The sequence below is a fragment of the Thermobia domestica genome, chromosome 8 (genome assembly GCF_964235325.1).
Source record: "Thermobia domestica chromosome 8, izTheDome1.hap1.1, whole genome shotgun sequence".
Taxonomy (NCBI): Eukaryota; Metazoa; Arthropoda; class Insecta; order Zygentoma; family Lepismatidae; genus Thermobia; species Thermobia domestica.
This window is the reverse complement of record NC_137461.1, coordinates 100,628,695-100,652,990: the sequence shown is the minus strand read 5'-3', so window position 1 is coordinate 100,652,990 and position 24,296 is coordinate 100,628,695. Positions and strand designations below refer to the sequence as shown.

The window sequence follows — 24,296 nt, the reverse complement described above, 5'->3', positions numbered from 1 at the left end:
AAATACTAAAATATTTAACTATATCAATATTAGTAGTATTAGTAAATAATTCACTTAATAATAATGGAATTTCTTAAAGATTTGAAACAGACATTTTTATAAAAATATACTAGTGCCTAGTTTTACTGAGTTTGAACAACAGTGAACTTCTGAGGCTCCACTAACCTTATACATAGGCGCAGCTACGAGCCCAGAGTTATCAATGGGTCCTGGACGACTTGGAGGGCCTAATACTACAACTCCTGCTGAGTTCACCATCTTCCTAGTTTGTCGTGGTGAATGGCTTGGACTAGGTGTACCACTTGAAGGCCTAAAAGCATAAAGAAGCATACAATGATTTAGCTTTAAAAGACATGAAAATTTGCAATAATCTTATCCTTCTTCCTACAAATATTTTTCAGAATAATTTGACATTTATTTAGTTACTTCACAAATTCTGTCAGAGGTTTGGAAATGAAACATAGACACAGTGTTACGCTGTATTGATATCTTTTACAAGATGATACGTGGAAGTGTGAAGCACGAAGAGCACCAATCAGTTTTCAAAATGTTCACCTTAAGCCTACGTGCAGGCCCGGAGTCTGGCGAGCCACTCGTCAATAGAATTACGAACATTATCGACGGGGAAGTAGCGGGCTCCCTTGATTAAGCGCGCTTCAGGGAGTCTACATTAGGGTCTCTTCTTGCAAGCCACTGACTGAAGTACTGGCCACAGTTTGTAGTCAAGCGGGTTCAAATGCGGGCTGCTACAGGGCCAGCCTGATATGGAGATGAAGTCTAGGACATTGCCCGTATTCATTCCTGTGTTGGCCGTGCCTTCTGCATGGGAGCAGAATCTGTTGGAAAGTTCACTGTTGGTACTCAGTGGTTTCACAGTTATCTCCAACACTGTGATTTGGTACACGGCAGCCGATGTCTTCACCCTTAGTTCACAAAAAATGGAGCCGTGTTGTCCCGTTAAAGCTCACACCCCACCACATCATGACTGATGCTTGGTAATGGGACCCTGAAAATAGGTTCAGTAGTTTGCACTGATGATGATGCATACATAGGTCACTTTGAGCATTTAAGGGCTGTTCAACTGTGAATAGTTTCTCGTTGAAGAAGAGAATTGTCCTGTGGCCATCTTCTGCGTAACACTTGAAGACACGTTTAGCTTTCACCGCTCCCTACCGGGGTAACGCAACAATCAGGACCGCGTACAGTGACCTGTACGTTGTTTGTAGGCTCTTGTTACTAGTCACTTTAAGTGTAATTCCTGTTCGTCAACCTGAATAACCTAATTTACATTAAATTGGAAATTTTCACCGGTTCAATCTGTACTTTACACAGTATTAATACAGCGCTACAACATATTTTACACACTCAGTGATATTACATATATACATTTTCGAAACCATTGATTTTAAGGAGATAAATATTGATTTATCAAAAATTCTATTTTCGAAAGAAAACTGATATATTAGCTTTTGTCATCGAACCACTAACAATTACGCGAGTGTTGTTGATTTCAGCATAAAATTTAATCTGTTACTGTCATCTCATTCAACACGGTGTACTGATTTACATAATTTTATTTCCCTTTATTTATTTTGTCCCCGTGTACGATAAGGATTAAGGAAACCATTATATAACCTCAATAAGTAAATTTGGTGTTTAATGTGTTTCTGTCACCAAAACAACGTAAAAAAAAAAAAAAAAAAAAAAAAAAACTTATTATAGGCCCTACTATAACTATATTAACTACAGAGTCTTCGAGAAAAATTGGTAGGATTTCGTGAGGCTGATGTACAGAAGTGATACACTTTGGTGGTTGAATGAAACACAGTTTTGTTTGGCAACTCAAACAGTTTATTCAGTGCAAACCCAAATGCAGTGCTACTGGAATCCACTAGACTGTGACACAAAACATGTCAAAGTGAGTGTACATGTCAGTAGGTTTCTATGTGTGCACTTGAAGATGTTTGTTTTCCTACAAATCGAGGTTATGGAAACCAACTTCTAAAATTAATTTCCCTCACTTTGCTCGTATTGTATGACGTGTTTTGGACATTCGTTTCGGAAACCAATAGATCAGACGTCAAAAATCTATTCTTTGGGCTCTACGAAGCACTGACGTCACACCATTTATTTTATATATTTATTAAATTTAATTTTATTTTTGAGTTTAACGTACCACAGTTACTTACCGAAGCTAAGGCCACATTGTCACGTTAAATAAATCTTGTAGCTGTCATTAAAAAAAAAAAAAAAAAAATGCAACCCAATCTTTCTATTTACTATTTAGATGTTATAATTTCTTGAAAGCAAGAAAGGTGTCTCCATATATGCAGCACTGCACTCTAGCGGACAAACAGTGAACCTCATTAAAAACGTGTATTTTTGCGCACTTCCCCTCCCTGTCCAAAAGAATCCGTTGTTTTCGGAAGCGGTAAAACTGATTTTTCCTTTATGTCAGCGGGAGGGCGATAGCAGGTAGCAAGTAAGACGTCCCAGAATGTTGCACACTGTTCAACTCCTTGCAAGATGGAAAAACATGTTTTATGACCCTTTCAAGACTATGTGTATATGGTAAAATATGGTAGGGTTTCAAGATTTTTTTTTTTTTTTTTTTTTTTGGTGACAGCTACAAGTTCTTTTAACGTGGCAACCCATCTTAAGGGTAACGGTGATAATGGAGGAATAAAAAAAAAAGTGAAAAGAAACGGAAGATCCCAAGAAAACTCACGCACACGGCATTTGTTCCCCATGAAATTCACTTAGCGCAGCGTGGGATCGAACTAAAGACTATGCACCAGAGGTAAGCGCTCAACCACTGAGCTTCCGTGCCTCCTTGTGTACCGTTCAAATCAATAATGTGAAATATTTGAAAACAAGAATCAACGAGGCGATTCGCACCGTTACGTCAGACATACTCGACACGGTCTGGTGCGAAATTAATTATCGCCTGAATACGTGTGTCGTGTTGTGAGTGTTGCATACATAGGAACATACTGACATACACACGTACTTTACACGTTTTTCATAACAGTATAGTGGGTGTTGGCAACGCTGAATAAATTATTTGAGTTGCAAAACAAAACTATGTATCATTCACTACTTACAGCATTCATACATACAGCAGCCCAACGAAATCCCTCCATTCTTTCTCGCAGATCCTAAATAATTAAAACTTTTCTGACCAGAATATATCCTTATTTATTGAAATTAAAATAAGGCATAACAGTTTTAATAACTTAGTGTTATCTTTATCAGATGTTAACTGGAAGAGATATCTTCATAATATTAAATTATTATTGTTATATAATTCTAATTGTTACATTTTATAATTTTAAATTTTTAATATAAAACAATCAGGTACTGTTATAGTTTACTCTTTCATTTTAAATTTATAATATAACTGTTCTTTTAAACCATTATTATTTTCACTTTTTCTATTATTATTATTTTAATAAATTATGCCAAATATTAGTTCATTTTGAAGTTTCCTCTCAATTCAATGTTCTATCCCATAATTTTGTTACTCGTATTCTCTTAATAATTTCTCGTATCCATAATTTTTTATCCTTCACTCGTTCTAACACTGTATCCCATTATTTTTGTATTAGAAGTCCGTTTCTCCAGTTCATTAATCTTTCACTTCTTTCTTTCTTAATTCTCCGCACTTCTTTCCATTTTCTTATTATTGTTCTATTCTCTTTTCTCTTCCCATTCTACATCACGCTCCGTTTCTTTAACATGTTTGTATACAGCGTTTTCTCTCTTTTAAGCCTCACATCATCCCTATGTTGTTTTACCTTTTCATTAAGTTTTTTTTTTTTTTAATGTATATCACATGTTACAGTTCTTACACTTCACTTCATACACTACTCCATCTTTATCATTTATGTCTTTCCTCCTATTTCTTATTTTCTTAACTGCTTCCAAAACTCTTTCTTCTTTTCTGCATGTCTTCACATCGCCCTTTCTTAATAAATTGAAAAAAAATAAAATGACATTTGAAATAATTTATTAAAATAATAATAATAATAATAATAATAATAATAATAATAATAATAATAATAATAATAATAATAATAATAATGAAACAAAAAATAAAAATAATAATGGTTTAAAAAAGCAGTTATAAGTTTAAAATAATAAAGGAGTAAATTATACATGATAGTTTCATATTAAAATTTAAAACTATAAAATGTAACAACTAGAATTATATAACATTAATAATTTACGGGTATGAAGATGTCTCTCCCAGTAACGTTTTATGAAGATATCGTTAAGTTATTGAAATTGTTACGCCCTATTTTAATTTTAATAAATAACGATAAATTCTGGCCAGAAAAGTTTTAATTATGAAGTATTTCCAGAGTCGAGATGGATGGAATTACACCGAAGAATCTGTATACTGATCATTTACCGTTTGATAAAAAGGAGAAAAGTTTATTAACAAGAATTTTAGGAATGATCCGAAAAATGGGTCAAAAGATCGCGATCTTGGCCAAGAATTTTAGAAATGATCCGAAAAAATACATCAAAAGATTGCGATCTTGGCCAATAATTAATTTTGGATCAGGGGGCCACAAAAGTTTGGAACGGTCCCTAAATAGTTTTCTTTTTTTCTTTTTTTTTTTTTATTATTATTATTATTATTATTACGGAATAAGCACATCAGATTGAGTAAATTGTTAGGTTTGGTTTGGCTACACTATATGTAGCTCTCAAATTATGGGGCGTACAAGAAAAGGTTTGATTGAATGAAATACATTAATTTTTTTGGATCAGGGGCTACAAAATTTTTGAACGGACCCTAAATCGAGTTTTCGCATTTTTTACGGAATAAGCATATCATACTGGGTAAATTGTAGCTTCGGTTTGGCTACACTGTATGTAGTTCTGAAAATATGGGGCGTACAAGAAAATGTTTGATGGAATGAAGTGTATTGAATTTTTTGGATCAGAAGCCACTAAATTTTTGAACGGCCCGTAAACCGAGTTTTCATATTTTTTTACGGAATAAGCACATCATACTGAGTAAATTGTTAGCTTCACTTTGGCTACACTGCATGTAGTTATCAAAGTATGAGGCGTACAAGAAAATGTTTGATTGAATGAAGTATATTGAATTTTTTGGATCAGGAACTACAAAATTTTTGAACGGCCCCTAAATCGAGTTTTCATATTTTTTACGGAATAAGCACATCACACTGAGTTAAGTGACAGTTTGAGTTTGGCTACACTATATGTAGTTTTCAAAATATAGAGTGAAATAAATACGAAGTACATAAACAACTAATGACATATTTTGCCTAAGAAAACTCCTATACAGATAGTCCACCTCTCATACATGTTAACTTGTAAGTGTATATAATTGAATACCTTACTTCCATATTTGAACACTGAATTGATCAATCACTGAGGTTATAGGGAATCAACCACAAGGCACGAAATAATTAGTGTTACCAAAATTTCACAATAGACTTATTACTTCTCCAAGTTTTATATTTATTTGTATATGTTTTATAAATTAGGGGAACGGGGGCGGGTTCCGTGAAGAAAATGAAAAAAGCAGCATCGACACTTGGCTTTTACTTTCAATTTTTCTATGTTATATTAGAAAAAAAAATACATATAATCCGCACAGTCAATTTACATTGGTATCATTAATAAATCAAGAACGACAATGTATAACGATATTGTGTATTTTTAACATCTTTACTTGTATTTACGGGCAATACGTGCTATTAAAATATGCACAAGCTAGCTAAAAGAAGAAGAAAATATAAAAAGAACTAGAATTAATTTTCTTTCTGATATTATGATTGATGTTCTGTTGACATAGCAATCTGACGATATGTGTTATTGGTCGACATAGCAACGAGAAATATAAGATATAACAAAGGATCCATCTTGTAGAATCAATATGAATGTTATTTAAAAGGTGTAAATGTTTCCTTCATTACGTATTCTAATAAAAGGTAATATCAAGATGGAGTGTTAATGTGGATTTTGATAAAATAGTAGATTAGATGTTAGACATATTCGAACTCTGGCTATAGTGTAACGCTATATATTTAAAAATAGACAAAAATAAGTTACATTATATAAATTGGTGTTTTCCGCCACGGATTGCGTTACAAATGAACAAGAAACTGATAGTAAGTAGAGAAGAATGAACAACATTATCTGCATCGGACAGAAATCCAAGAGAATGTTAGAAATAGTAGGGGAGAAATGAATTATAGTAATTAAAAAGACGAAAAGACGGTTGGAACATTGACTGCTAAAAAGAAATTGTATCAATCATGAGTTACGTGATATAACGTACGCTGGAAGGAACTATTAAATCAGAAAATTAGTACGTTTAAAGTCCCACGATTACACACCGCGACTAAGGGAAACAATGATAAGATGAATGATAATGGTAAAATGACGGAAGTGGGAGGAAACGGGAAAATCAACGCATACGGTTTATCCACTACCACTGAGCCGCTGCGGCCCCGTTAAGACAAAGATGATAGCTGAGAACTCTGATGCATGAACCGTGACCTGCCCATAATATTAAAATACTTATAATGATAATGCTCCCAGTATTGACCCGCTTGAACTCTGAAAAAAAAGAAAGAAAAGTTGCCATGTCCATCACAGATTTGTAACCATAACTTTAAGATAACTGCGCTGACCCGCGACCTGTGAAGATCACAACCAGGTTCGCTTACAGATTTTGAACCCCCGGACAAATTATCTATGGGGACCCCCAAAATTATGTACGGCCTAGAAAAGGTGATCGGCACTGTTCCCAACTCCGTTAATATGAAAATATTCTAGTAAAAGTTCGAAAGCTACTAAATTCCTGTATTAATAAGGGACTGAACTTTACTCTTGTCACAAAAGTGTGTTTAAAAAGTTCTGTTTTTATTTTATTTTATTTTATTTTATCTGAGATTTTGTTGACGTCGGGAATTTCAAACTTGAAGAATCACAATTGAATGAGCAAACTTTAAAAAAAAAAAAAAAAAAAGTAATGATTTTGCGAGCACTCGACATTTGTCGGGGCTGACCCCTTATGTGCAACCCTGGCTACAACTCTATTGCCCTACGCCCATTACGTTAAATACGTCAACGTTCAGTAGACCCAAATTACCTTGAACAATCCTGTCCCAACACAGAGAGAGAATTCGTACTGGCTTTCTTAGGGCTGGATGTCTTTTGCAGGCCGAAGCGACAAGGTTCCCCTTCTCCACCATCTCCCGGAAGACTACTAATACCAGTCACTACCACACTGCTACAATCGAGAGCCACCGTATTCTCTAGGTTGTTCTGCGACCTCTTTTGAAGACGAGACCTTTTCAAACTGCCATAGTTACTACTTGCAGGACTACTGTTCGTTGTACTCATCGGACTCTCGCTTCCAGGCTGCAAATAAGATAATTGTATTTTTATTATAATGAACTTTACGTACACAAAAAAAGGCGCTCATTCTCTCAACAAAGTGGTGAAATTACATCTTACAAATTTTTCCGAGTTTGGATTTCTCCTCAATGTTACTACTGATCATATTCTGCAAACAATTCATCATTCGGCTGTTCATGAGATAAATTTTTAAACTTTGGGCAGGATGTTATTACTATTGTGAAAGGAAGAGAAATTCGCCGTTATTTCTTGTGTTTTTTCTGGTATCCGATTTAAACGTTCTTAGGTAGTCACAAGTAGAAGAGGAACTTTTCTTCAACTAAATTTTTTGCATTGCAGGGTGATGTACTAGGTATCGTTTAAAGTGATATATTAATATATTAGTACTAGGAAACTTATTACTCGTAATATATATTAAACTTCCGGCTATTATGTAATAGGTAAGAGTAAAGCTTCATTCTGTCTTCTTATGTGGGCTCCCATGGATAAGTAATAAAAGATTCATAGTTAAAAATCATGTCCAATGCTCAAGCTACATTGCTATATTAAAAGCAACCACATTTATGATAATTAATACCTTTTCTCTTTCATCCATTCTCAACAAAGGGTTTACGCTTATTTTCATTTTGTAGTTTATTTATCTGTGTCCTCCACTGCTTTTAGTCAAAGGGGATGCGTTTTAAATATTATATCTGATAAACATACAAATAAATACATTCAAATCCTACTTATCTTTATTTTCAGATTAACTCGTACAAAACTACTAATGTGGCAACTCTGATTACGTTACATCAGAAAATTACAAGGAGAAACTTCTTTCGGTTGACAACGCATGCACCAAAGAAAAATTTTTCAAAGACACTGAAATTCACCATAACTTGTACTTCTTACTATTGAGTTCAGCACTCTTAGTTTAACTATCCCATGACGTAAGCTCAAGACCAAAAACTTGGTATATAACTACGATTCAAACTCGAAGCCTTTGAAACTTTCAGTTTTACGTCCCACAGATATGATGTGTAAGCTTATGGAGACAGTGATGGTGAGAATTAATGAAAAGAGTGGGAGTAAACGGGAGAATCCCGAGAAAACACTCGCAGACGGTGTTTGTTCACCACAAAGCCCACTTGCCGCGAGCTGGCACCAAGGATACTACGCACCAGAGGTGAACGCTCTACCACTGAGCCACCACGGCCCCGAATCACACTCAAAACATGAATAAAAAGCCAATGATCACTACTTTTCTCTCCGATTTTTTAAAAGGCATTCCTCTGAGTTGTAGATCAATATTACATAAGTAAAGTAAAATATCCTTACCACGTATGATACATAATCACTCCAGCTTTTCCACCAGTCTATCGCAATTAGATACCAAAACTGTCCCACTTGGAAGCCTCTTCTCTCCTCTCTCTCTTTCCAACCCCGAACGATATCGCCCTCCTCCTCTCGACTAATTGGACGCAAACCAAGAACGATGTGGCATACCTAGAAAACGCAAGTGGTAAGAAGACAATACAGAAGACAGTGTGAAAAATAGCAGATTATAGATGAAAAAAATGGACTTATCTTCTACTTTAATTTAATCAATAACGTAGAATACCAGTATAAATCATGTATATATTTACCGTCTTATGTTATTTCCGATATCATTTATTTCACTGTGTTGCACTACACCTTCAGCACTTGAAATACAATAAATAAATAAATAAATAAATAAATAAATAAATAAATAAATAAACGTTGTACACAACTTTGTACACAACTTTCAGTAATAGCTGCAATAGCTCAAGGAAATTTAATTCCAAAAAAACATTTCATTATAAAACTTCGAATCTAAGAACATGACTAAGTTTTCCATAACTACTAGATGGTTTTTTCATGTTCTGTCACTCAAATTTGGGATAGTTAGAAACTTTGATCTTTCTTCTTTTCCATCATTATTATTATTGAAAAAATAAATAACTTTTGACAGTTTGACTTACTCGTCTATCTCACGTGATTCGCAATTAGCGTTCGCGTATCTATTTATGGAGTACATCTTTATACATCACATTTATAATCGTTTCTCAATCAATACAGCACTTTTCCAAAGAAAGAAAATTTATCACCAGCGTAACGTTCATAAATAACTTATAAGAACTACGATTTCTGACTTTCTTTTCTTCACTTTAGTAGGATATATGTTTATCTCATTTTATCCAATGAATTTCCATACTTTTCGTGTGTTTAAATACGGAAGAGGACAAAACAAAAGAAAATGAGCTTAACATTATTATAATTAGAATTCTAAGATTACCTGAAACAGAAGATTTAAGAAATCCATTGACAGGGGATTATGAACTGTCCATACTAGATACTCTTCCGTCGTCAGTCCTTTTTCACTACCTGGCGCATACTTCCTGATATCTTCAATCACGGATCTGACATCTGAAAGAAAAAAATTAAAATTTAGTTAAGATATCGAAGCCTAACTGCTTGTATGGAAATTTACTCTGGGTTTACGATGTCCTTTGCAACATTTCCATGAAAATAAAATACTAAAGCGGCTCTTGAAAATATAATCAAGTCTCAAAAAACTCTAATTGTAGTATAAAACATTACTCTTCAGCATTAAGAGGATATGAGCATACTGTTTAAGGCAAGTTCCACGCCATATGTGCCCCACTAGTAATCAAACTTGCATATCACCGTAATACCAGAAGTGCACGCGCTTCTAATTTAATTTAACTTAAGTAAATGATATCTATTATTTTTTTTAGTTCTAATCCAATCATACGACAAAGATATGAGATTAAAGGAACATATTCAGAACGAAAAATGAAAATAAAATCTGGTTTCCGGAGCATCCTATCATTCTTAAAATAATACTCATGATGTAAAAGAAATGCAAGTAATATATTGAAATAAATAATAAATAATAAAAAAAAAAAAACCTCGATGATAGAGAAGTTACTAAAGCATTAACATCCAGATGAAGTAACTCCAATAAAAATCTGATGCTGGTCAATTATAGAAACAGCAGGACAATTTTCGTGCAAAAGATTGACAAGCAGCAGGAATATTTTAAAACTTGCACCGCCATATGACAATGTAATGAAATTATTTCGTTCTAATGCGTTCATTAAACAAGAGTCATTCATATACATTTTTAAAAACTTCTAATGAATGTTGCATATAGATTCTTCATTTATTTATTTATACATAATCGTATTTCTGGCCATTACTGGGATCTATAGTCTTAAGCCCGTCACATATGAGGGACGACGTCCTTTGACGAGCACACTATACAAGAAAGGGAGAAAGAAGGTACCATCCCCGTATTTGCCTGTTTGAAAGAGAAAAATCAAGGAAAAATCTCGTTTAGAATGGCTGGCCCGAAGTTGTTACACTTTCTTGACCAAGTGTTACCACAGGAAATCGCACCCGAAACTTCTCGTACCAAAGGCGTGTGTTAGTGACTATGCTACGCGCAGCCACTTAGACTCCTTCATTTTATTAATGTTTTTTAACTTTTTATCAATTTTACATTTTGCTTTGATTTTCGAAAGCCTCATAGTAACTTAATTATTAAACATATGGAGCAATAAATACTCTGAATTTCTAACAACAATTCAGTTAAATATTTATTTATTTGGTAATAATAATAATAATAATAATAATAATAATAATAATAATAATAATAATAATAATAATAATAATAATAAAGGCAACATACCTAAATTGCCGAAAGGATCAGCAGCCAGTACGTCTTGAGTCTTATTCTCACAATGCACGAATAAAAGAACTTCTACCATATGTTCTAGTTCTTCTTCAGACAGCACTCCATCGCGATCGCTGTCGAATACCTTGAAGCAAACTGGAATTAAAAATGCATACACTATATAAGTATATGTCAATTTAAAATAATACACCTCGTGTTATTTAAAGATAATCATACTGAAAGTATCCATACTAATAGCAAAAATCTGTCTCAGAACAAAAACCGAACTACCTCATAAAAAAAAAAAAATCCTTAACTCGGTAATGAATATCCTGACAATATTTGAAAGAACTTTTTCCTTTTTATAATTATTTTAATTTTCTTGCACACGAAAAAGTCTGTACCATATTTTCTCTTCGATACACTAAATGTCCAGTATTTTTTCAATATTTGCCTCTACCTAACAAAATTAAGTTAATTAGAAAATACACTTTAAAAAACATAAGTCCAGTTTTCACTAATATCTATCAATTTTGTGGGTAACAAGAAAGTTTACCATACCCCACATAAAATAACTAGGCTAAACATATATCCAACATGAAAAATTGCACATTTTAATGGAAATAACGTCAACTGTTGGTTTTACCTCATTATATTGAATGTTCTAGATACCCTGATGAACATACGAGGAGACTGAACTCCCACCAGAAAACAAACCCAGGGCGACTCGTAACAAAAACTAGCGTACTAATCACTTAGTAAGTCGAAAGTCCTGTTTCCTGTTGGAAATGACGGTAAGTGTTAAAAGACATGCATAGAACATTTTCCGCCTTGTATTCCAATCTCTAGCATATCCATCATGAATCTGAAATTCTATCTGTCCGCACCAAAAAAAACAGAGTAATCTTTCAATAACTTAATAACAACTTACACTTCTGCCTCTCTGTCAGTGGGCCTCTACAAGCAGCTGAAATTCCGCAAGCCATCTCCTTGAAGTCAATGTGGTTGTCCCGGTTTTCGTCGAAGGCACTGAAAACACCCTGGCACACAGAGAGAGGCACTGGAGGACAGATTAAGGGAATAAGTGTGTCCAAGTCAAGCTTTCCTGTTCTAGATTGACCCTTCAGCAGCCAATAACGCTTCTCGAGTTCTATTATGTCGGTTTCTTCCACTAAAGTAAGAAAGTATATTATTAGTAGCAGTTAGAAAGTAAACAACACTAATAAAAATATTGAACTGTTACCATCAAAATTTGTTGTATAAGGCTAACAAGTTTCACTACCGATCTTAAGTTTAGTTGAACCGTATACACTACAGTATATTGAAGTGAAATCAATACTTACATAACATATTATTATTATTATTATTATTATTATTATTATTATTATTATTATTATTATTATTATTATTAGAACTATTACTATGTCTTTTCAATACTTACAATGTGTGACTCCTGCAAGTGTCTGATAGAAAGTTGGAGTTTCCATTTCATTGGATAAAGTGACAGTGCATGGCTCTGATAGCAGCCATCGAGTGAGAGAGGTAGCATCAGGATTGGAAATAAGCCACTCACGAAATTCTTCAAACGACACTTTGTCACGCTGCAATAAACGATATTTTATATACAACTAATATAGATTATCAACAAAATGTACTGAAAAGCAGCATTAAATGATCTTTGAATCATAACCTTATCACCTGAATGACTGTCTAATAAAGTACACCAACTAGCAATGAAAATTGTGCCCTACAGTTATTTATAATAATTTTACTTAAAGAGTAATTTTAAAAAACTAAATGTAAAATGGACACAAAAGGGCAGAGAAACTGTTACATAAAACGAGAGCATTTAATACAGGGGTGCAAATAACCACTCCCGAGGCGAGTGGTTCATTGGTGCGGGTGCGATTTTAATATCACCATTATTTATTTCAAAAGTAAGTAAATTTGGGATATGGGCTAGTAAAATTTTGTTGCTTATTTGCATCTCTGATTTAATAATATAATTTAAATTTAAATAACTTTTGCGCAGTGTGAATCAGAAATAAATAATTTTCAGTAAAAATTATACTATTAAATTTCTTGCTCTACTACATTACTATTGAGTTAAAAATACACAGCAAAACCCACCATAAAAAAGAGAAAAGCGTGTAAATAAATTACATTTGACTGTATTTGTAAGTAATTTAAGAATCTAAAATATAAAGAGGAACAACCAATAGTGCCTATTTACTTAATCCCAATGTCGTACTTACAAGTTTTCCTTTTAATTTTTGAACTATATAGGTTAATTGTTTATATATGCTAAAGGATACATAACTTAAATAAGAGCACCTGAAGATTTGAGTGAGCGACAAAAATTCGAGATACAAGGTAAGACTATTCCAACGCTAATGAATGAAAAAAATATATATATATATACAGGAAATCACGACCAAAAATATAGAGATTTCGTGAAGCTGTGGAAAAGGAACATATTTCAATTATTTCCTGGAACGTTTTGAAAGAACAATGAACAAAGAAACTCATATAACAATTCTACCTATTCGAAGGAGAAATGACAATGGAATACTGAAAACGCTACGGGGAAGACGCAGAAATATCATTGCACCCTTCCTGGAACAACTATCTGAAATGTAAAATAAAATCTAAAATGTAAACATTCTGCAAAAGGCGCTTTTAGGGTAAGATTTGACTATGTGAACATATTCTACAACTATTTATCCACAGTTAGTGCATAAAGTATTGATACACCTAAATAAATTACATATGTCTTTAAAATCACTACTCCATAGAACTTTTTAATGAATATGACGAAACTACTTTATTTTTTGTTCCATTCTGTAGGAGTATAAATACTTTTTGCGCTAACTGTATATTGTTTGGTGTGATTATCTTTAAACAATAAGCAGGAAAGGACGAATCACAGAAGAGTCTCCATTCAACCACCCTACTGTGGAGACAAAAGGCTCTCCAACCACCCACACCTAATTTCCTCATGTTGTTTTCACAAGTGGAAGTATCAATGCAACAAAAATATATGTGGTTTCGTTAAAATATAGAAAATATATAGGAGTTTATAGGAAGAGACGCAAATATATAGGAAAAATAGGAAATATAGGAGCATTGGAAAGCCTGCTACATAGGCTATTCTTTCCACTCTTCATTTATAATACTAAACCAGTACTACATTACTTTGCGATGTAGCTACAATTCTCAGTTAGTCGCCCCGTAAAGGGAATTTTACTGCATTGGTTGGAAGATACCTTGATTACGTTCAATGAATGAGTTTTGTTTCCTGAAATACGTATGTGTCTGGCAGACTTTTCACGTACATTTCAAAATTTTGTATTCTCGGATTGCCCAACTGTTAAATGTTTTATCTGCTTGTCTTCTTGTGATATACTTCTACATTGTGCAGTCAAGAAGTTCGTTATGTTCCGAAGAAACCACTTTCACGTAGAAAATTCACAGCTAATTGCACAATCACGCGATAAGATACCCGTGCCTATACGAGATTAGAATCCATGACAGACAGGTTTTATGATCACCAGCCTAATGTCTTAGACCGCTCAACCATACCAGCTGACTATAGTTTTCATCTTTATGAAGAAAGAAATGTAACTGACATAAGAAGGAAGTTTTTCTCCGCTATTAATTGTTTATTTTAAAGAAAAATTACTGCGAATGACATTAGTGTTGACAGGTAAGCAAATATTCACAGGCCAAGAAGTAATAGAATTAGATCATTAAATTTTTGATTAATGTTGATAGATCACCAACTAATACGACACCATTAAACAGTACTCTGTCACAAAAATAACGCACGAAAGCAATGTCTAGTAACTAAAGTTCCCCCATAAACCTGTCGGAAGTACTGGCCTTAAACAGAATATGAATTGTCATATTTTTATAACAATTTGTAACAAGATGCAGTAAATAAAATAGAGAGTTTAGAAATTAGAATCTGAGTTCATTATATCTCTGCTTAACCCTCAGGCAACCATATCAGGTCAAAAATTAATTCAAAAAATACTATTATTTTAAAATTATATATTCATTTTACAATTCCAGCCGAAAACACATTGCAATAAAATCATAGTATAAGCAAGCATGTCAAATATATTTAAGTAAAAATCATCTTACATCATAGAATAAGTGGCTAACAGCATCTGGAATGTAACCTCCTTCGCATGCGTGGACAAGGCGAAGCATTTCATCTTTAGCAACATGGCTTCCACTCTCATTTGAATATAGGCCGAAGAGAACTGCATAGAGAGGAAAAATAATATTGCATTTCACACACAAAATAATACAAAATTTTCAAATATTTAAAGCAATACATATCCTATTAACATATCCCCAAACTAGTGACTAACATCACAAAATAATTCCTAGAAAAAAAAAATGGCTAAAATGATCTCGAAGAATTAACAACAACCAGTTATTCCTCACGGAATACAAGATTCATCCGATAAGCAAAACACCGAGACTTCCACAGTACATAACAGCCATGTAAAAGAATCCGTTCATGCCGACCACCTCTCCTTCCAACTGGCAACCACCGATTCTTGCCAGATATTATTTTTACCCCCTTCAAGATGATTACTTTTCATCAGGTGAGATGCCTGTATATAAATAAACAGTAGGGAAATAATATCCATGACCTTAGTGGATGGATTGTTATCCTCGAGGATTAAAATTATTTGGTGTGTCAAGTTCCTTTCTAAGAAAATGACGTGAATGGAAAAAAAAAGTGCAATCATAAAAAAATCCCAGCAAGTTATTAACCACTCCTCAAATTAGGACCAACTATAATGACCATTTTATTCCCAAGGGATGAATTTTCTTTTTTCCTTATTTAATGTATTATAAAGATTGCTCATGTGAAAAGGAGATTTTGACTGTAGAGGAGTTGTATCTAATGGAAATGCGGAAAGTTTGCCGATAGATAGCACATAATAATTCCCAATTTGCACTTGTAAGTAACGGCGCCACTTGCTCTTCCTTCAGTTGGTGGAAGTTGTTCAGCGCGGTGAGGTGCATAATGGATTCCTTCAGATTACCGCAACGAGTTGTTATCCAGTTTCTTTGCGCAGGAGGTGTGCATGCTTCATACAGTATGCAGGAGATATGAGGATTATGAGGATGGTATTCTCCGGTGGATGATGATGATGAATGTGCTCTAGTACAACACCAGACCACACGTGGCCAAGACTACTTTCGACCTGCTGAAACCATTTCGATGGGAAGTCCTCATATCCTCTGTACAGCCCCGATATAAACCCATATGACTCCCATGTCTGCGGGTCCCTTAAAAAGTCACTGAAAGATCAACAGTTCACCTGTGACAAGAAGTGCAGAACACTGTGAAACAATAGATTACTCTGCAACCCATAGGTTTGTACACTGAAGCCACCCACTCCCTTCCTATGCCCTGGGATTAGAGCATCAATATCAATGGCAATTACCTGTAGATGTCATGTTACACATTAACTGTGCTTCATATATTCTGTAAGTCATAATGTACATGGCCTTAGTGGATGGACAGTCTTAAACTATTCCCTACATCTAACCGTAGTTTCATTTTCATTGGGGCAAACTTTGTATTTTAGTTCCAACAGGATAGTTTTCAAAAGGATAAAAACAATAATCGAGGTGTTTTCAATTTTTTTTCTTTCTTTTCTTTCTTTCTTCTGTTTTCATGAGCCGGTCACTGTACAGTTCAACCTTAAGAATTACATTATTAAACTGAACTCTAGCAGCACTTGCAAATCTAATATATGGATTTATTTATTTATTTCATCTTAATGATGGATAATATGGCAAATATTACTGTAGAAAAATTTTAAGTGTAAGTGAAAGTATGACAGTGTAAACTGTGACCTTTTTTTCACCATCTCTAACTAAATTCTTTGAAAGAAAAAATATAATTTAATGTCCTGTCTTTTAAGCTAAAGTAAGGGATGATTAATGAAACTGAATGACTGCGAAATGAAATTGCTTGTGTTTTCCCAGCGGTAATCGAACCCGGGACTACGTGCACCAAAGGCGAACGCACTAGCCACCAGACAGCGGAGAGGATCAAAAACAAATGGAGAAAGCAGTAGAAAGCGTGGCAAGTCATATAACTCAATTTCAAAGCCCCTTATTTGGGTTTTGTTTATTCTCGGATTTGAAGATCTTTAAATCGAGTGGTTTGGCTCGATTCCAGGCCTGTTGGTTTATGCTAAGCAATACCACGCTTGTGTTTTGTCGGGAGCTCTCCCGGTTCCTTCCGCACTCACTTCACCAATGCTTCCATAACCACTCACTCTCATGAATCATCAATTTCCTTCAGCGTAAATGGTATGTACTAGAACATTAAAGATTTTATTTCACATTTCCATCTTGAATTTTTATTTACATATTATTTTTTAATGAAAACATTCGTAAATTTTCTTTTTCATGCTTTGTCTTGCATATTAAGTATCTAGCTTTCACACTATTTTTAAGACTGCCCACTTAAGGTGGCAGACTACTAAATATTTTTGAAAAACTAATAATTTTTCTTTTGCCCGTTTTTCGTAAGTGGAAAGAGGTAATAAAATGTAACTTACCACAATAATAGATAATGTTATTCTACACCCGAAAATAGGAATCAGAATAATTTTCAGTGTTGCCATCCATAGAAATTACAGTGTGACCAGAATTTGAATTACTCAAAAATCTAGGTAAAGGCAGCGACTAGAAAAATGAACTTAACGGTAATTGATGACTTATCATGCTCTCTAGGTTTCTTGTTTACTACTTTTTAAATAATATTTCTATTTATTTTATAAAACTTACATAAATTATTACAAAATAAATAAGTTATTACAAAATAGATAGAAATATAATTTAAAAAGTGGTAAACAAGGAACCTAGACAGCATGATAAGTCATCAATTACCGTTGAGTTCATTTTTTTAGTCGCTGCCATTACCTAGATTTTTGAGTAATTCAAATTCTGGTCACTCTGTAATTTCTATGAATGGCAACACTGAAAATTCTTCCGATTCATATTTTCGGGTGTAGAATAACATTATCTATTATTGCGGTAAGTTACATTTTATTACCTCTTTCCACTTACGAAAAACGGGCAAAAGAAAAATTATTAGTTTTTCAAAAATATTTAGTAGTCTGCCCCCTTAAGACATTCCCGAATTTCCCTCTAACATGTCAATTCCTATATGTTAACATACCAAACACAAAATACACTACTTACATTTCAACTTTTCTTCTTTTCTTCCTCGTGTTAAGAGAACCAAACCACAGAGCAAGTCCTTCAGAGTAATTCCTTTCTGTGTTCCACCACATGCTGAAAATATGTACTGGAATAACGAAGAAAAATAAATGTCAAAACAAGAGACAAAAATTTAGAAATTTTGGAAGTAACTACATATAAAAAAAAAACTTAAAACTTATCAATAATAATTTATATTATGGTATACGTCAGTATATTTATTTAATTGTCGGAAGTTTCAATGAAAACTCATATCATTATCAGTGGCATTTTTTCTCACAACATCTGCTGTTTTAATCGAATCTCTTGACGTTAACGATACTTTCAGAACTTTACTAATATCACATACCAGTTTCAAGTTGTGGAACCACGTATTTGATAAGATTTATTTTGAATTTAAGGTAAATTACAGTAGTTGTTTGGAGTTGAGTTCAGCTTTCCCGTTCAACAGCGAGGCTTATGAGATGTGGACTTACAGCTTAGCATCAGATCCAAAGAACAAAAACTCCCATCGGGAATCAAATCCGGGTTTCTCGCGTCAAAGGCGGGTACGCTAACCATATAGCCACGACGGAGCTCTTTGAAGTAAGTGATACGAAATTTTTATATATTTCACAACGTTAGCCTCAATTTACTGAGCGAAAAATTAAATATTTACAACATATATTGATTTTATATATTTTTCTAATAACCCTAAACACATTGTCCTCATTAGACAGTACGTAACTTCGTTAGCTACTTCGTATCATAGAGATACTTTCGATTAAACGAACTGAAACTTCAAACTTAACAATGTTGCATACGCATAACATTAAATACACGATAAAACCTAAATTTCTACAAGGCGCATGTAGAAGAAAAAAGCCGATATTTTTTACGCCGGAGCTGGCAACACTGCTGAAGTTGAGCATGCATGCAAGCATGTCCTAGTATTGTGTGCCTGCAACAGAGATAAAATCGTTTGAGTGAAACTGCACACGTGCGAGTAGCAGTAACGTGAAATGATGCCGTTATACAAAATCCCGACAAGTGTGAAGTGAGATCAGTCATACGATTTCTGAATGTCAAAGAACCGAGTGAAGCTGACATTCACCGGGAATTGTGTGTCATCTACGGACCGACAGTAATGAGTGACGTGGAAGTCAAGCAATGGTGCAGAGTAGAGCGTCGGATTCCTTTCTGTCGGTTTTGGATGGCACGAGCAGATTATTTAGTATTTGGCAATGGAAATCTGCTGTAATTGTCCCTTTTGGTCCCAAAGCACGGTTGTCATGATTTTGTGAGCTGATCGTGTTTAAATTTCTTTGCTTTAGGAGTATCAGAGTTCTATCATTGCACTGACTGGTACTTTGACTCCCCAGTGGCGCAAGATATCCAGTTCCATCTCCCGTCACTATGTGAGAAAAGAAAATGAAATGAAATCTTTCAGTTTTACGTCCCACGGTTATGCCGGTTAGGCTAAAGGAGACGGTGATGATGATTAATGAATGAAATGGTGGAATGAAGAAAGTGGGAGGAAACGGGAGAACCTCGAGAAAACCCACGCACACGGTGTTTGTCCACCACAAAGTTCACTTGGCGGGGGCTGGGATCGAACCCGGGACCCCAAGCACCAGAGGTGAACGCTCTACCACTGAGCCACCGCGGCCCCAAATGTGAGAAAAGAGATCATCTCCATCTTCCCCTCAGTGGGCCAAAAAAAATCACGTGTAGTAGTTGTCATTTTATCCGTTAGCGTCTATTTGTGAGCGTCTGTTAGCATTTTTGGCACCCACCTCGCACACAGTTTGTGACAATCCAGCTTTTCAGTTACAATTCGATGCATTGTTTTCGCAGTCACTTCTGGAAACTCTTTGGCGAGTTCAGTTATTGTGAACTGGTGACTGGATCCCACATTCTCATTAACGAGTTCCATTAGAATTCTTCTGATCCATGACAACGTCCGTCCACACACAGCTGCTTGTACTGTTGGGACAATTCAAAGATTTCGACGGGAGCTATTCAATCATTCTTCTTACAGCCCCGACCCTGCCCCAGAGAGTTCTTTCTATTTCTTTACATGAAAAAGTGGCTTGGATCGAAGTGTTTCAACGACAGTGAAGTGCTCAAGACATCAGTTCTGGACTGGCTGCACTCTTACCAAGACACGGTTACTTTCGTCACTAAAAATCTTCCACGAAAACACTGTTGTTTATGGGTAACACTGAATGCAGAAAATAGTAATACATTTAAGATGTGAAGATGATCTGAAATACTGTAATTTCATAGTTCATAGACGTAAAAATCTAAGTAACCATAAACCGAAGCACTTGCACTGGCAGTGCCAGCAAAATCAACAATACCAAACAGTGTCATTACAGTGATAAATATAACTGTCGTTTCCTTCTTGAGTAAATTCTCTTATTGCAGTTTGACCACATGTAATTTTTCTTCAGTTTATGGAATTCAGAAGATACCCATTTTCAAGAATTCATCCAGACAATTTGTACATACAGTGTGACGGAAAATGGGACACCTGAAAGCAGAAACACTGTCAACTGGAGCGCATAGTGGCGCTAGTTGCCATGCCAGACCACTACATCACAGAGGTCTGTCATTTAGTTTACCGTAAGTCGCTGGCCAGTGCACGTGCGTGTACAAGAGGTGGAAGCCTTTGTTCACGAGAAGAGTAAAGTTGTTATTCCAGCTAAAGCTGTGACGTGCGCAGGCCTGGCATTTTAGTGCCGAACAGAAAAGCAACTGCTTCAAACACCATCCGCTTCAATTTGGCAGTGCTGTTACTTTCAAATGTTCCATCTCCCGTGTTTAACCCTGTATTTTCCCATCTCATAGTTAAAGGCAACTTCATAGTTTAACGGATGAACAGTGTATCCTCCTCTATCTGAGAGAGCTATTGCTCACGCTGGCGCCTCTGTTGACCTTTCCATTTTTTATCATATTAGTTTCTCAATTACATTGAAGAAGTCGGCAATTAGTAGCGTCCTACAAATTTTAGAACTCTCATAGATGAACAAGGTAAGTAAAAAAAATTCTTGTCGTTTTTTGATCGTCAGAAAAACGCAAACATACAGCGCATGGTATTCAGCGTTAGATATCTAAATAATGACCACCAGCACCAAGCATCCTTTGCCAACGTCCCTGCACTTGCGCGATGCCCTGTCGATAAGACTCGCGGGCCTTGGACGCAAAGAAATCCGTGACTGCTTGTCGCAGATTTTCCTCATTGTCGAAGGATTTCTCACGGAGCTAGTTGTCCAAGGAATGGAAAAGGTGGTAATCGGATAGCGCTAGGTCCGGTGAATATGATGGATGGAAGTGTCTTCCACTCAAGTCACTGAATAGTATCCCTGATAGTCCCTGCCACGTCTAGTCTCGCTAGATTACTAACGCTGGCTGCTTCTGCTGCAAAGCATATTTAACCCGTTGCAACTGTTTCGAGTATAGGTCCGCAGTGATGGTGTAGCTTGTGAAAGGGGCTCGTAGTGCACTAGTCGACCCAACACAGACCATGATCTACGTGTGAGATAAAAGGTTACGCGGTGACAACCAATATCTGGTAAACTTGGTAGTGTCATACTTGATCCACTTTTCGTTACTCTGAAGTACTCGACCAAATATGGGTGCATTGGAGCCGAGACAGCAACGATCAACAGGCTATCACTAGTTGTTACTTGTTGGCTGCCAATAGTGTGTGGAATATCCACTTGCTCAACTAGCAGATCTTTCCTTGTATTTATATATGTTCAATAGTATATGGGTCGATCCATATGAAGTGATTCAATTAGGGTCGCTTGACCATTTTTTTTTTTAAATACTATTACCATATTCACTGCCATCTGGGTATTCAGAGATTGAGATGCCAGGCCAATTCACCAGACCTAAACCCAATACAAAATTTGTGGATCATTATGACATCTGAACTAAAAATTAAAAAAGCACAAATAAAATAGAACCAATAGGGGAAAAAATGTACATGCGTGCTTTCATAATAAAAAAAAAAAGAGAGTGTGACGACCTTTTTTCAGTGCCTGAACTCTCTCTCTAAGTACAGAAGCACACGTCGCATGCGTGTAAAATTTTAAAAACGTAAAATAAACTGCAAAACATATTATATAAAAATAATCTTCAAATTACCTCTCATTACACTTATGAACTTAATTTTCAACTAAACATTCAGGTGAGAATACTTTTTTCGATCAACCTGTAGCAGGGAAAGTTCTAGAACACAGGTCCCCCTGTATAGATTAGTAGCTAGGTTGGTTCCTTTCTCTACCAAAGTTTAACATTTAATTCACATTGTATTACCGAGCGAGCGTTAGCGAATGAAGGCGGGTTAAAGCCCCGCAGGACACGCTGTTTTCTGTCTTTATTATAGCTAAATGGGAAGGGGGACCTGTGTTTTGGAACCTTACCTCTGTAGCGTGTCATAAATTCCTCTGTAGCATAAATTCAAGCAAATAAACAAAAACTTTTTTTGGGATCACTTCATATGGATTGATCCATATTCGAGGCAAGATTTATCTTAATGGAAAATGTTCCACAACAAATTTCGTTTTAAAAAAAGCTCTTAATTTTAGTGAAACATAAAATACATTTCCTTTGAGAGGCAAAGAATTCCACCTTTGTTTTTAATTTCTTCTTTTCTTTTTGAAACGTTTAAAGATAAATTTCCTTAACATCATGTTTGCTTCTTTTCATGCTTCCCAATAGAACATTACGTTCTGTGTTTTGAGGTTGAAATCGGTCAGGGACCAGAAACAGAATTCACCAACTGTTAAGAAAATGTTTCCAAGTAACTCTGGTAAAAACTGTCCAATTTCCACGAAATATAGTGTGTATTTTCTTTTGAGGCTTAAGAGTCTTTACAACCTTCTTCGACATTTATTTATTTTACAATTTTTGTGAATAGCAATAAAAAGAATGTAAAAAAATTCACTAAGTAAGTGTCTACAAAATGCCATTAAATGAACAAATAACTATGTCCACGTCTTTTCTTTCAGTCCAGAAATCTGGGGGCGCAGTTTGTAATATCAAAAATTGCTGCCCTATATGAAAAAGTTTGAAAATAATTATTAATTTATTATTAGCATTTTGTAAGTACTAAATGGCTTATTTTCAAAAGTTGACATATTATTTATCGGTATTTACTTTTTTTCAAAACAGAAAAGAGGTGTTGGTAGTAAAGATTGACAGAGATTGAAGTCTGTCGGTGTAAGAGTTGATTTTTTCCCAACAGAAGAAATATCTTCGCTCGCTTCTACTGTGCGCGGCTCACTAGTTACATAAAGGACAATAATGCACACAACATAAGTTATTGGCTCACCTCTGCTATTGTAGGTGGCACACCATCTCCTAATACATCCTTTACAAAGGCCTGCTTCGTAATACATCCATTTAATGTAGAAACCCGTTTGAATGCCTCCTTCAATCGCTTTAGCTCTGCTTCGCTTACTGAAAGGAAGAAAAAAGAAAATTTAATATTAGATCTCCAGAACACACTTAATATTGTTTGAGCATTCTATTCAAACGTAAATTCCAGCCCATTTGCCTTAACTAAGTAGGTGGGGCCACTACACCAGTAGTGCAAGGGAAAAGGAGCCAAATATTTCGTCTGTGGTTCGAAAGCTGGAAATTACGGGGATCAAGTAAATACAGGTGGGATTGGTGATACCAAATATACAAGAGCTAAATAATATAGCTTCATTATACTGATCGCTAGCCACATGTTCGTAAAAGTTAATATTCTTTTCATAGAAGGGATTTCGACTCCTTACAGTGTCAAGAAGTCAGAAAATTCACAGAAATACAATCTATTTAATAATAACTTTTGCATACTTATCTATGTTTCTGATTATCTGTAAACACAAAAACTGAATTCTGGAAATTCTTATCCTACTTTTGAATAAATTTTGTAGCAAATTAACAA

The 24,296-nt window shown here is 35.0% G+C and overlaps 1 protein-coding gene across 2 annotated transcripts in view; it reads right to left on the bottom strand.

Moving 5' to 3' along the window:
• The window catches only part of Usp32 (Ubiquitin specific protease 32), a 153,022-nt gene that overhangs the window by 110,948 nt on the left and 17,778 nt on the right, over nucleotides 1-24,296 (bottom strand). For both annotated transcript variants that reach the window (XM_081768800.1, XM_081768801.1), the window contains exons 2-11: nucleotides 23,694-23,821; nucleotides 18,353-18,458; nucleotides 15,254-15,375; nucleotides 12,549-12,708; nucleotides 12,039-12,278; nucleotides 11,123-11,263; nucleotides 9,704-9,834; nucleotides 8,725-8,892; nucleotides 7,139-7,410; nucleotides 166-310 (exon numbers count right to left, since the gene is read on the bottom strand). In XM_081768800.1, coding sequence (XP_081624926.1) covers nucleotides 166-310; nucleotides 7,139-7,410; nucleotides 8,725-8,892; nucleotides 9,704-9,834; nucleotides 11,123-11,263; nucleotides 12,039-12,278; nucleotides 12,549-12,708; nucleotides 15,254-15,375; nucleotides 18,353-18,458; nucleotides 23,694-23,821 — 1,613 coding nt within the window. The remainder of the gene's footprint in view (nucleotides 1-165; nucleotides 311-7,138; nucleotides 7,411-8,724; nucleotides 8,893-9,703; nucleotides 9,835-11,122; nucleotides 11,264-12,038; nucleotides 12,279-12,548; nucleotides 12,709-15,253; nucleotides 15,376-18,352; nucleotides 18,459-23,693; nucleotides 23,822-24,296) is intronic.